General features: G+C 42.2%; 1 protein-coding gene across 1 annotated transcript in view; it reads right to left on the bottom strand.

Moving 5' to 3' along the window:
* Window positions 1–13,027, bottom strand: part of adamts3 (ADAM metallopeptidase with thrombospondin type 1 motif, 3) — a 123,547-nt gene that overhangs the window by 20,606 nt on the left and 89,914 nt on the right. Inside the window, exons 11-16 of the mRNA XM_070964720.1 lie at window positions 9,999–10,112; window positions 9,463–9,608; window positions 8,545–8,720; window positions 7,198–7,331; window positions 6,333–6,456; window positions 388–471 (exon numbers count right to left, since the gene is read on the bottom strand). Of these exons, the coding sequence (XP_070820821.1) occupies window positions 388–471; window positions 6,333–6,456; window positions 7,198–7,331; window positions 8,545–8,720; window positions 9,463–9,608; window positions 9,999–10,112 (778 nt within the window). The remainder of the gene's footprint in view (window positions 1–387; window positions 472–6,332; window positions 6,457–7,197; window positions 7,332–8,544; window positions 8,721–9,462; window positions 9,609–9,998; window positions 10,113–13,027) is intronic.

Below are 13,027 nucleotides of genomic sequence, written 5' to 3'. Positions count from 1 at the left end.
CAGAGACATGTAAGTTAAGCAGATACAGAAAGAGTTTGTTTGCAGTGGTGGACATCACGCATGTTTCAGAAGTTTTGTTCACTTTGCTCTACAAAGACATGTGAAGGAGTTTGAGAGAAAAAGAAAATGGTAAATGTCTACATCAGCTTTCCTCCTCTGGGCAGAAGCCTGCTGATAACATGTTCATTGAAACTGGCTGTTCATCCACATCCATCTGTTGTGTCACTGTGTGCTCATATTTTACACTATTTATGCGACAGGATGTGAATGAAAAGAGCCTTCAGCCATGTTTCAATAAAGCATAAGTAACAGGTTTTTCAGACTACAGGGCAGCAAAGTCATCTTCTGTCAGAGATGTCCACCACTTACAAACCCACTGTGACTCACCAAGTACATTTCTAGTGTCTTCCGTTTCATTTAAAAACACATTTCGAGCTCCTTTGGGCAAAGAGAAGGCTCCTCTGGTCTTCCCTTCAAAATGAAATGAATGAGTTAGTTAGTCTTGCAGTGGTTCCTCTCCATTTCACTGTCTCACCGTTTCTCTGCAACAACATCACCTACAGTGGAGGCACATTTAATTAGCATAGCAGGGACGCCAGGAATTCACATCTGATGAGGAGACAAACTATTTTTGCTGGCAGAGTGACATTTCCCAATCACCAGGACTGAACTGCAGCTGTATAATTACTCGGCCTAAGTTTTGACAGGCCGGCACAACACTCCTGGCGGAGCTGCAGCGGTGTTGCTGAGGTGATTATGAATGCAACTGGCACACTGTAGCAGGGTCACACAAAGTCACAATAGGTGGCAGACTAGCGAGTTCTGCTCACTCTACAGTATATTGAACACATAAATTGCAATCTAACTTTTGGAAAATGGCAAAATAAACTCTTTCACTTCTGAGAGAACATCCTCTGATGGCAGTCAAATTCAGAACCACTAGCCGCTCAATAGAATTTACAATTTGATTGCAGCGTTTTTGGGGGACTGAGCTGTTTGTCCGGTGACCCTTCAGGTGTGGGTGCTTGGGTTGAACCTAGCATCAGAATGCCAGTTGAGGTTCAATCATTCAGACTGTAAACGGCCAACAACATCCCAGATTGCCTCCAAAGATCTGCATGTTCATTTAAAGACATTTTTATCTGCATTAAGACTGTAAAGTTAGTTTGTTAGGCTGTCGAAGCAACTGTTCAGAAGACATTTACATTAAATGACCATACATATCAAAAATAACTTCTTACATAGAATTTTAGAGACTTGACTGGATAAAGAACCTGTGACAGTTACAACAGTTGAGCCAGACCTAAATAGACAATTAGTAACAAGCAACAGAAGAAACAGCAGCTTGTGTCGCTCATGTCTCTACGTGTCTACAGTGTTAGGCATCCATCTGCACTACAAGCTGGACAGAAAATGCTAGAAAAGAGGTTGTGAGGGATTTGGTAACACTGGATACTTGCATATTGTGTTTTCCAACAAAGGGGTTTCTTTTTGGGCTCTCTTGCTTAACTGTTTCCCTGTTAAAAAATGTGAGGGGTTAAAGGAGAGTAAGGTGTTAAGAAAAAAACGAAATGAATGATCACAGTTTCAACAGAGCTCATTCTGGAATGGTTTGATGGCGCCATCATGTCCAGGGTTCTTCTCTGAAGCTCTCTGTTGACTTTATGACATGATGGCATCATGAAACCATTATAAATTATTCTCTTCATGCTGGTGGTTAATGTGAACACACATTTTTCAAAAAAGAAAAACCACTTACTTACACTAATTAAACTTAACACAAGAAGCAAAACATCCAACTTGTGGTCTGTGTTTGTGTGTGTGTGTGTGTGTGTGTGTGTGTGTGTGTGTGTGTGTGTGTGTGTGTGCGTGCCCTGTGTAGCTGGAGAGGAGAGATAACTGGATGGAAGCAACTTGAATTAAAGAAGGTAGTACAAAGGCAAAGCACAATTCGTTAATGAACTTCCAAAAATGATATTAAGAACAGGGGCCGAATTATATCTCTGCTAATTAATGAGGGTCCTAATCCAAATTAACCCGACTGCTCGATGTGACGGCTATGAGAGCTGTCAGATGCTCAGCATACCTCCATGTCACTCTGCACCCTTGGCTCATTTATTAACTGTGAATGCAAATTCTGCGCATGAGCTAATAGAAAGGAAATGATATACAGGAGGTGGAAGCAATTTCACCACATCTACGCTCACATGCAAATCAGAATGACATCTCAGGGGGGCACATGTATTGTTTTTCCAACCTACTTCAGATGAAGCCACGGCCACTCCCTTATGACGAAAGCCTCATGGGCAACGTTCCCATGGAAACCATGCAGGTCCTGAGAAATATGACAGCTACAGTAGCTTGGAAAATAGCGATACTGGGCCTGGAAAGTGACGAATCTACTGTTCGTCTGAACACAAATGAGACAAGTATAAGCTAGTTTCTGTGCTATTTGTTACTAGCATGACAGCAACTGAGGGGACGTAATGGGAAATGGAGGCTTCTGTCATATGAAGTGGCTGTGGTTTCATCAAAATTCCTCAATCTTTGGTGCATTGCACTGTGGGACAACAGTGTCCATCACAGTCATAACTTAAGTAAAGTTTTGTATGCAAACTGACCTTTTAGCTTTGCTAGAGGCAAATGATCAGTCCACTACTCTGAAATATCTCAATAATTATTTAATGATTACCTGGAAAGGAACTTTTGGGCAGACATCCATCATCCCCAGATGTCCACTAGCAACATCATAAAATTGACATTTGTGGTTTTGAGTGAAATGTCTCAACAACGTCTTCTAATGATTGCTATGAAAATCAACACACAAATTCATGTGCCCCTTGTGATGAAGTGTAATAATTTTTCTGATCCCTCAGCTTGTCATCCAGCATCATCACAAGGTCAAAAATGTATTCTGTCAAATACTTTGGTTTGTGACCAAACACCTGTAAACCTAATTATATTCCATCAGCTTCAGCTGTACTTCCTGTTTATTGCTAATTAGTGTGAGCGTGTTAACATGCTAACTATGACTGTGAACGCAGAAAAAAAATACCTGTCATCAACATGTTAGCACTGTCATTGTGAGCTTATTAGCATGCTGATTACTTAGCTTTAGCTCAAAGCAGGACTGTGCCTCACAGAGCTACTAGGGCGATGAGGATGAGTTCAGGGCTGCTGTGGACAACTTTGTCACATGGTGTGAGCAGAACCATCTGTAACTAAATGTGGCAAAGACTAAGGAGTTGATAGTGGACCTGAGGAGAACCAAGACACCTGTGACCCCTGTTTCCATCCAGGGGGTCAGGATGGACATTGTGGAGGATTACAAGTACCTGGTGGTACATATTGACAATAAACTGGACTGGGCAAAGAACACTGGCGCTCTCTACAGGAAGGGCCAGAGTCGTCTCTATTTTCTGAGGCGACTGAGGTCCTTCAACATCTGCTGGACTATGCTCAGGATTTTCTATGAGTCTGTGGTGGCAAGTGCTGTTTTCTGCTGCTGGGGCAGCAGGCTGAGGATGGCACACACAAACAGACTCAACAAACTGATCCGCAAGGTCAGCGACGTTGTGGGGATGGAGTGTGACTCTCTGACGGTGGTGTCAGAGAGGAGGATGCTGAATAAGCTACGGACTATCATGGACAACGTCTCACACCCACTTCATGATGAGAGACTCATCCCACCAAAACTCAAGACTGAACGCTACAGGAAACCATTCTTGCCTGTGGCCATCAACCTATACAACACCTCGCCTTGGACTTTTCACATATGCTGTTACATATTTGACCAATTGAACTTGGCACATCCTTTTGTAGCCAAACTTACTTTGCACATCTGTTTGTATATACTGTTTATTTTTTCTCAGTATATATATATTGTTTTATTTTCAGTTCTATATTTTGTGGTGTATTTTGTTTTATATATATACTCTCAATATAAATATTTTGTTTTTATATTTTCTTCTTATATATATAGTTCTCTCTCTTTTCTTTCTTTTCTAATTTTATTCTAATTCCATCCCTGTAAGGAGCACTGCAACAAAAACAATTTCCCCTCGGGGATAAATAAAGGATTTCTGATTCTGATGATTCTGATTCTGATTCTTGTTTGAATATACTTATTTTTGTCACTGTGACCATGCAGTGCTCCTTAAAAAATCCACAAGACCACCTGTTATGGCATGATCAAAGGTCCATACCATGGTGATGACAATGATAACGGAAAGCTCTGAATGAAATCTTCGGTTTTTGGAAATTTTTGCTACAACTACTTCCAAGCTTAAGAATGAACCCCTAAAGGTCCAGTGTGTAGGATTTATGGGAACCTATTGGCAGAAAATTAGTATATTACTCAGTAACTAGGTTTTCTTCAATGTATAATCACCTGCAAATAAGAATTATTGTGTTTTTGATACCTTAGAGTCGCTTTTATCTGCTACCACAGGAAAGGGGGAGATGAGGGGTGTTCAGTTGGATGCAGTCTGCAACCTCATTGCTAGATGACATTAAATCCTACAGCAGGGGTCCTCAATTTGTCCAAGGGCCAGAATACTATTAGCCTCTATCACTGTGAATCCAAAATGATAACTATACTCAACTCTGCTAAATCAGTTTTCTTCTCTTTCTTTTTTTTGACTGGGAGGTTTTGACAGGGCTGCCAACTCTCATGCATTGACCATGAGGCTTGATAGCCTACTCTTCACACACTCCTAAACCACAAGCCCATTTTCTCATGCAGCGAAAAACAAATTTAGAACTGATAATGGAACAAAAGGCAGACACTGACAGCGCAGCGGCTCTTCTGGCAGCAGGGTCTCTCCCTCTGCTCTGCTCTGTGTGCAGGCAGGAAGGCTTACACACTAGACCTTCAAGCTCAACTGAAAACCTGCTTAGAATGAGTATATAGCAGGGCTTCTAAAAGTATGGACCTCAGTGTGCATCCAGACCGAATTGCAAGTCAGTCCTTACACAGCCCATAAGTCAGTACCCACCGACTGGTGGCCTGCGGGATTAATGAATTCAGAAAAGGCAGGCATGTAACATTACTCACCAGTGGAAGAGGCACAGTCCGTTCCTGACAGTAATTGTAGATTAATTTGGCAACCCCTGGCAACGGGCCAAAATAATAATTCATAGTTCATAGTAGCTCACTAGTTGTGGGAAATTCACTAAGCTTGTGTGTTAAAGAGGCGTCACTTTGTTTTAATTGAGTATTTTTGGTTGCTTCCTGGACTCATGGACTGTGGGTTTTGTATCGAGCACTGACTGCCTCTGGTCTGAGGTCTGAGAGCATTTTATCATCACGGATTTTCCATTTTTTAGGAGTGTGTTCAAACTGTTCAATGCCATTAAAAATTACATTCACTTGTAAGAAAGTGAACATATGAAACAATAAGATGTGTTAACATTTTTTTATTTTAAATTCTGGCACCCACAGTGTCCGCTTTGAAAAATTCTGGCCCTTGGACAAATGCACTGTAGTTGAGCAAAGAACTGGAACATAGAAAAAGTTTAAGAGCCCCTTCAAGGGGACAATGGCACTGCAAAAGAAATCGCATGAGGGCTTCCTTCTTCATTTCAGGCTACCACTGCTCAGGTAAGAAATGGCTTGCTGGCTTTACAACAGAGTTCACCCCCTTAACAACAAACTGCTGCAGCCCAGCCTGTAAAACTGCATTGACATTCACTGTTTTCTATTTGACTAAAATATATACAGGTGTAGAGTGTTTGTTGCATCCACCTCCTGCATCCTGCAAAGGATTTCTCAGGGTTTGACTACAGCTTATTTGCAGTAGTCAGGATAAATGTGTTAATGGGGTTATTTTGTATTGGCTCCCAGCTGCATGAATGCGCTGCAGTCACCTGCCATCGCCTTCACTATTTCTCATTTCAGGCCAGCTGCACCTCAGTGAGCTCTCCGTTATGTAGTTTACCAAACAAATCTGACATTTGGAATCTGAAAAGATGCTCAGCGAGGCCTCTCAACACATCCTTCTTACAATGAATGCAGTTTGTCACTGAATCAAAATTTGCACATGCTTTTTAAGTAGTAAGTAAAAGTAAGTAAATTTGTATAGTTTTAGGTCTGCCAAACAAATTAATGTAAATGTACAGTACAGTATGCTTATGTCAAATTAAGGTTAATCATTCACTCATAGTCTGTCATGCATTATAAACACTCATTATTATGAACACTCTGCATCCACGAACAAACTAGAGTTGAGGAAACATACAGGGAAAGAACTGGGAGAAATCACTCGCGTGAAAAAATCGAATCTTTGTGAAACTTTGTTCAAAAACACTGGTGTCTGCAGATGTGTTCTTACCAGCTTTCTTTGGTGTTCGGGTGAAAGTTCCTTTAACAGTGCGGCAGTGGGAGTTGTCTCCACCACAAACACCACATTTGTCCTCAACTTTGTTCGAGCCAATCTCTCTGTCGCAGCCAACTTTCTGGAGACCAAGAGAACGATTGATGAGTGGAGAGCATTTTTTGTAAAATCCATAACATTGGGATTTAATGGGAAGCCGACCTGTTGGGTGACTTCATTAGCGTTTCGATTATCAGTGCTGACTGGACTCAAACTTTTGGTCAGACAAGCCACAGGAGTCATGTCCTCATTCAGACATTCAGACACACTGAGTGAACCTCTCTGTCACCTCTGCCAGAGGTGGTTTGCTTTGCTTTGAGTGTTTGTTATTGACAGCAGCATATCTCTAAACCTGACAGATTTGAATGAAATTCAACCTTCTTGTGGTCCAATAAACAAGTTATATAGCTCCATTTATAATAAACTCATAAATGACTCATAACTCTTGTGCTGTGAGTTTTTAAATTTCTTCACAACTACTCCTATGAAATGCATCTCATACTCTGCATATTTAAATATGCACAGCAAAGTAATTGCCTTTATCATGTGCCCTTCTCTTTTACTGCTATTAGTTGCCAAATTCAGCCATGGCACGTTTCACCAAAACAGCTATAGTCCTTGAACACACCGTGATTCTAAAGCAGCAGTGAGGCAGTACCCTGGATTTTCTGACGGCACGTTCAAAGTTGAACCTGATACTGATTGTGAAGAGTTTCAACATTACTCAGTGTAACTTAATGAAGTCCTGCAAAGTTTTCAAAGTACATGTCTACCTAATGCAGCTTTTATGTGTCAAAATCATGCACTTTAAGCACGTCCTTACCACACACTCTCCACGCACGCAGATACTGTAGGCATCTTTGTAGGAGCATCGTGTCCCATCATGCACCAGCTGCTTCATGTACGCCACATCTCCTGTCTCCTTTGACTGGCAGTACAGGTGGCATCTCTTGTTAGCTGCAACAGATATAGATTGTTATAGAAACGTTGTGTATAAAATCCAACTTGGAAAATCAAGAATATCATGTAAGATTTGAATTTTTTATTTCTATATAATAGTAGACAAAGCAAATGAAAAAAAGTGAGCCAAGACCCACTTCATGTTTCTAAACCACTGCATTTAGTTTTAATTTGTAGAGGGAAGAATGACCTGAATTTTTTAATCTTTCTGCCCAAAAAACACCCTTTTCCACTGCTATTGGTGGAAGGATTATAATAACAGGTTTGAAATGAATGCCCGCCAACCACCAAAATGCAGGGAAAAAATAATTGTGCTCACTTGTTGACTTGTGAGATCCCGCAACAGCACAATAATGACCAGTACAAAGTGCCCCATCATTTGCAAACTTTATGGAAAATTTACCTGAATACTCACAATAGTGATTTATTTTGTGCCATTGGACAAATCAATGAACCATTTATTTTTTATCTCTTTTTTTTGCATCATACTACAACAATTTGTTTGTGAATAGTGACTAAAAAAATACAGACAGTATATTTGGTATTTTCCTTGATTCTATCCTGTTAGCCATTCATGACTGCACCACAAACTACAGTGTAATAAACAATCAGCTTTTACTGGTATGTAAAACAACATTATAAATATGATCTTGGACTTTATTTTGTACCTCATACTTTGATCTTTAGGAAAGTTCTTTACCTTTCATACAATAATGGGTCTCCACTTACTGTTGCACTTCCCTACAGTTTCTCAGCAGGGTTTCCTTGTTCTTTTCAACACGACTGACTTTCAAGACCATTAGGTTCAATAAGTGGCAAACGGTGCCCTGGAGCGAAGACGGATATGTCTGATTAGGTGCAGAGACTGAAATAGGTTACAGGTTTTGTGTTTGCACTGTACAAATCCATTGCCTTTGCATGCATGGTAAGCTCTCCACATTGGCACATCGGTGATGGGAGAGAGGGAAGGAAAATTGAAGAGAAGTCAAAAACTAAAAGCAATAAAGAAAACTAGACACTCGAGCAAAAGAGCATGGTCAGTATGTTGAAACGGTCTAAAACAGTCGGAAACATCCCTGTTCTGAAAACACAACATATTTCTTTAGATCCTCTGCCCTCGTTGACTATCACTGTTCTTTTTTGGCTTAAAAAAAACCCCCGCAGGCACACGCTGGAACAAAACAATCTGTTGACATTTTTCTTGGCTTACTGTCGGGATGCTCGTAGGGCATCCAATGGTGTTTGGCATTTTGGAACTCAAAGTGGGAGTTGCGGAGTTGGCACTGCTGGGCACGGAAATCTTCGAAGTGCTTGGGGCAGTCGTCAGTGTTGCACAGCTGATACTCGTAGTTCACTCCTGGGCAGTCCTGGCCACCGTTGGAGGGCCTGTGGGAGCGAAACATCAGAAGAGCTGAGCACACAATGTGCATTTCTTTGAAGGAAGGATCCGAAAACAAATCTTGTTCAAAAAGTCATGCTAAAATGCCAAGAGGCTTAAATAAAAGACTGGGGTTATTTTTAACATTGTGCCTGCAGTCTGGGCAAAAGTGATTTGGCCCTTTTGAAACTATGTGTGTTGTCTCACATGGAAATAAAAAACTGTTCAGTTTCAAAAGAAGTGAACATGTGCAATGTCCCATTTGGTTAATGGAGTCTTTTATCTAATTGTTGAACTTAAACTACGGTCTGCTGCATGAAAATTGGTTGCATCAAATGCTCATATTTACACTGAATCAGCAATCAGCTCATCTAACATGTAGTGAACATGTTTATCTCCCAAAATGCCAATTTATTGCTTTAAGTTTAGCACGCTATAACTGCTTGGATAAGGTAAGGGAAACATGACAGTCATGCGTAAGTTAGGAAAACATTGCTGTCATGGTTAGAAGAAACCACAGCTGAATGTTGGTATGAGATGGGACGTGAACTACCGTCTCCTGGGTCACATGCTTTGCTGAGCCGACAATCAAGCCCAACCTTCTTCCTGAGAAATTTTTGATGGTATAGCATTGTACTACTGAGAGAGGACAGTCAGAGCTATACAGTAGAATCAGCTTCCTTCATTACTTATCATTCATGATACCTGCCAGATGTATCAAATCATGTTACTGTTGTCTTTGCCACTCACGCTGGGTTGTTGCACTGACGTGTCCGGAAGCGAACTCCAGTTCCACAGGAGCGCGAGCAGGAACCATATTTGCTCCAGGAGCCCCAGGTGCCGTCTTGCTTGACCTGATTAGGGTTCTTCCACATGCAGTGACCTTTATAGCACCACTACAGAAGATGACAGGGTTGAGCAGAGAGGGAAAGTAAGCCAAACACAAAGGCTTCCTTTCTAGACTCAAAAAATGAGGGAAGATATAGAATACACTTCCTGGTCAAACATATGTGCTCAGGAATTTCTATGCAGTTTGATCTGAGGTTGTATTTTAAAGTTGAGCCTGCACTTCTTGGTTGCAAAAGGGTTTCCCCAATTTTCCCGAGACCTCATCATCCTACATCAGAGTTGAATCACACTAATGTTCTTGTAGCTGAATGGCTGCAGCAACAACTCATGTCCAATATCTAGTGAAAAAACCTTCCCTGTTTGTGCTATGTGAGTCTTATCAACATGGTAATCACCTGTGTGTCCAGGCACTTGCCATATGTAATAGACAAACGTACTTTTCCAGGAGCACACTCCGTCCCATCGAGAGGCGGCCCCTTCTTGGTTTTGCAGAAGTAAGGGTTGTCAGGATGACTGCACCACAGCTGTTTACATGGGTCAAATGTGCGAAACTGAAACACAGAAAAGAGGAAGATCATGTGTTCAGGTACTGTAGGTGAGCTGGTGTACTCAACATGAAAATTAAAGTAAAGCATGAATAGCTTCACCGTTCATACTGTGATGCATAACTGAAAGGCAGAAATGGACTCTGTGTGGAAAATATTCTTTCTGAGAAACAGTGTCCTTTCATATATTCTGAGGTATCGTGTTACAACACTGACATCACAGAAAAAGTCCAGCTGTGACATTCACAACTGCCTACGCCAAGGGATGCATAGGAACTGACCACTGTTATCCGCTCTGCACAGATGTAATTAAGGCACTAATAATAATACAAAAGGCGCAGCCAGGGGCCGGAGGGGGTTCGGTTCGGGGGCCGGCAGATTTCGTCTCTGCTTTTCGCGGATGATGTTGTCTTGTTGGCTTCCTCGAGCCAGGACCTTCAGCATGCGCTGGGGCGGTTCGCAGCCGAGTGTGAAGCAGCTGGGATGAGAGTTAGCACCTCCAAGTCCGAGGCCATGGTTCTCGACCGGAAAAAGGTGGCTTGCTCCCTTCGGGTTGGAGGAGAGTTCCTGCCTCAAGTGGAGGAGTTTAAGTATCTTGGGATCCTGTTCACGAGTGAGGGAAGGATGGAACGTGAGATTGACAGGCGGATCGGTGCAGCGGCTGCAGTAATGCGGTCGCTGTATCGGTCTGTCGTGGTAAAGAAGGAGCTGAGCCGAAAGGCGAAGCTCTCGATTTACCGGTCAATCTACGTTCCTACCCTCACCTATGGTCATGAACTTTGGGTCATGACCGAAAGAACGAGGTCCCGGATACAAGCGGCTGAAATGAGTTTCCTCCGCAGGGTGGCGGAGCGCTCCCTTAGAGATAGGGTGAGGAGCTCTGTCACCCGGGAGGAGCTCAGAGTAGAGTCGCTGCTCCTCCGCATCGAGAGGAGTCAGCTGAGGTGGCTCGGGCATCTCTATCGGATGCCCCCTGGACGCCTCCCTAGGGAGGTGTTCCAGGCATGTCCCACCGGGAGGAGGCCCCGGGGAAGACCCAGGACACGCTGGGGTGACTACGTCACTCGGCTGGCCTGGGAACGCCTCGGGATCCCCCCGGAAGAGTTGGAGGAAGTGTCCGGGGAGAGGGAAGTCTGGGCGTCCCTGCTCAGACTGCTCCCCCCGCAACCCGGCCCCGGATAAGCGGAAGATAATGGATGGATGGATGGAATAATAATACAAAAACTGATGCCAGAAAGCCTGACAAAATAGACAAGGCGCCTAAAAAGAGGTGTGTTAGTATTATACAGTCACAATCTAATAGATAGCTGGCATCCTGCCGATCAAATTGTTGTTTACAGGGGTTACGGCTCCACCATTTGAGGCACTAGAGCTAAGTGGATTATGAAGGGTTTCCTTGGAAATAGCTTATTGTTAACCTCCTCTCCACAGATGGAGGATTTAAGCAGACCATCAGACTGATTTGAGAGAAATCAAAAATGGGCCTTTCAGTTGCCCAGAACATCCCTTTACCAAGAAGCTTTAGACGTGTTCCTTTAAAGAGGTTGCCATATATCTCTCAAATCTGTCAATCTCTTCCCTTTTCTTGTTGAATTGTTCCCTCAGTCATGACGCTTTTTCTCATTTTCACGTTATTCTGACTGCAGTTGTCGTTTTTCTACACAGAACCACAAGGAGAGATCAAACAGATCCAGTTATAGTTACTGTAACCCACATTTTTATGTAATTACTGTTGTCAAACCCATATGTTTATCAATCTCTTAAAAAGTGTCATTAAAAATTGCTGTATTTTAATGTATATAGTCATGAATTTTCTTTTAATTTTTTTGTGTGCAGGTGTTGATTAAGTGAATCTCATTCCACTTCTCAATCCACTGTCCTATATCCTGTCCTGTAGTAATGTGTCTGCATCTGCCGTACCTCGACCAGTTCAGTTTGTTACACGCCAAATGACAAAATGCAGCTGATGCTTAATAGTACCACCACTAAGAAGCAGACAGGTATCTTTAAAACGTGTTAACACATTACAGGGCAAAGGTGATCGGTTTTAGTGCAGACCCGAATCCAACATCACCACCTTGTGGGCATTTATGAAGCCCTTACAATTGGGCTAATAACTCCTGAACCATTAGGCAAATAAGCAAAAATTTCATTCTTGGCTTCTGTGGCTCAACACAAATTGCACACTTTTGCACTATTTTTCCTTTTTGCAAAAAACAAAAACAAAAAATATCTCAGTTTTTTTTTAATTGGCTAACAAATTCGACTCTAGCTATCTACTCTATTAAACCTAGAATAATGTAGAGATTGAATGGGGAGGGAAGGAATGGGTGGTTGACAGGAGCCCACCAGCACATTTTTACCTGGGACCCCCCAGGAGTTTAATCTAGCCATGGTTAGTGTGTGGTTAGAGTTAGGTTAGCAAAAGAGTTAAGGTTAGCAAAAGATTGGTTACAGCTTAAAAAAAGTAAATGTGCAATTTTCTATTAGAATTAACAAAGAACTTATTCTTCCTGTTTTATTGTGACAGGATACAAATTCTCTCCTAGATGCAAGTCAGATGCACTCCACACTCCACACTCCACACTCCACAATCACAGCCCTTACACAACCCTTATTTTCTATGTTGCTACATGAAGGACTCACGACTTCCTGCATTAACTCTGCTGGCAAAGGAGCTAAATGTTGTGTGGCAAGATCATCCGACTAAAATTTAACAGCCTTTGGAAGGTAGATGGCGCTACAGCAGAATGATAACCTTAAATTATCGTAGCTTGAATCAGACTCACCTTTGACACACTCACACTGTTCACACAATTCGTCGACCCGATTCAATGTTCCTGGACAAGGTTTAAATCCTGACCATCATCCAACAATCAGCATCACTGGTGTAATTTGCCTTGCTGAAGGTACCTGAGAGC

The sequence above is a fragment of the Chaetodon trifascialis genome, chromosome 6 (assembly GCF_039877785.1).
Source record: "Chaetodon trifascialis isolate fChaTrf1 chromosome 6, fChaTrf1.hap1, whole genome shotgun sequence".
NCBI lineage: Eukaryota > Metazoa > Chordata > Actinopteri > Chaetodontiformes > Chaetodontidae > Chaetodon > Chaetodon trifascialis.
Note: the sequence above shows the minus strand (reverse complement) of the source record. Positions and strands in the feature narration are given on the sequence as shown.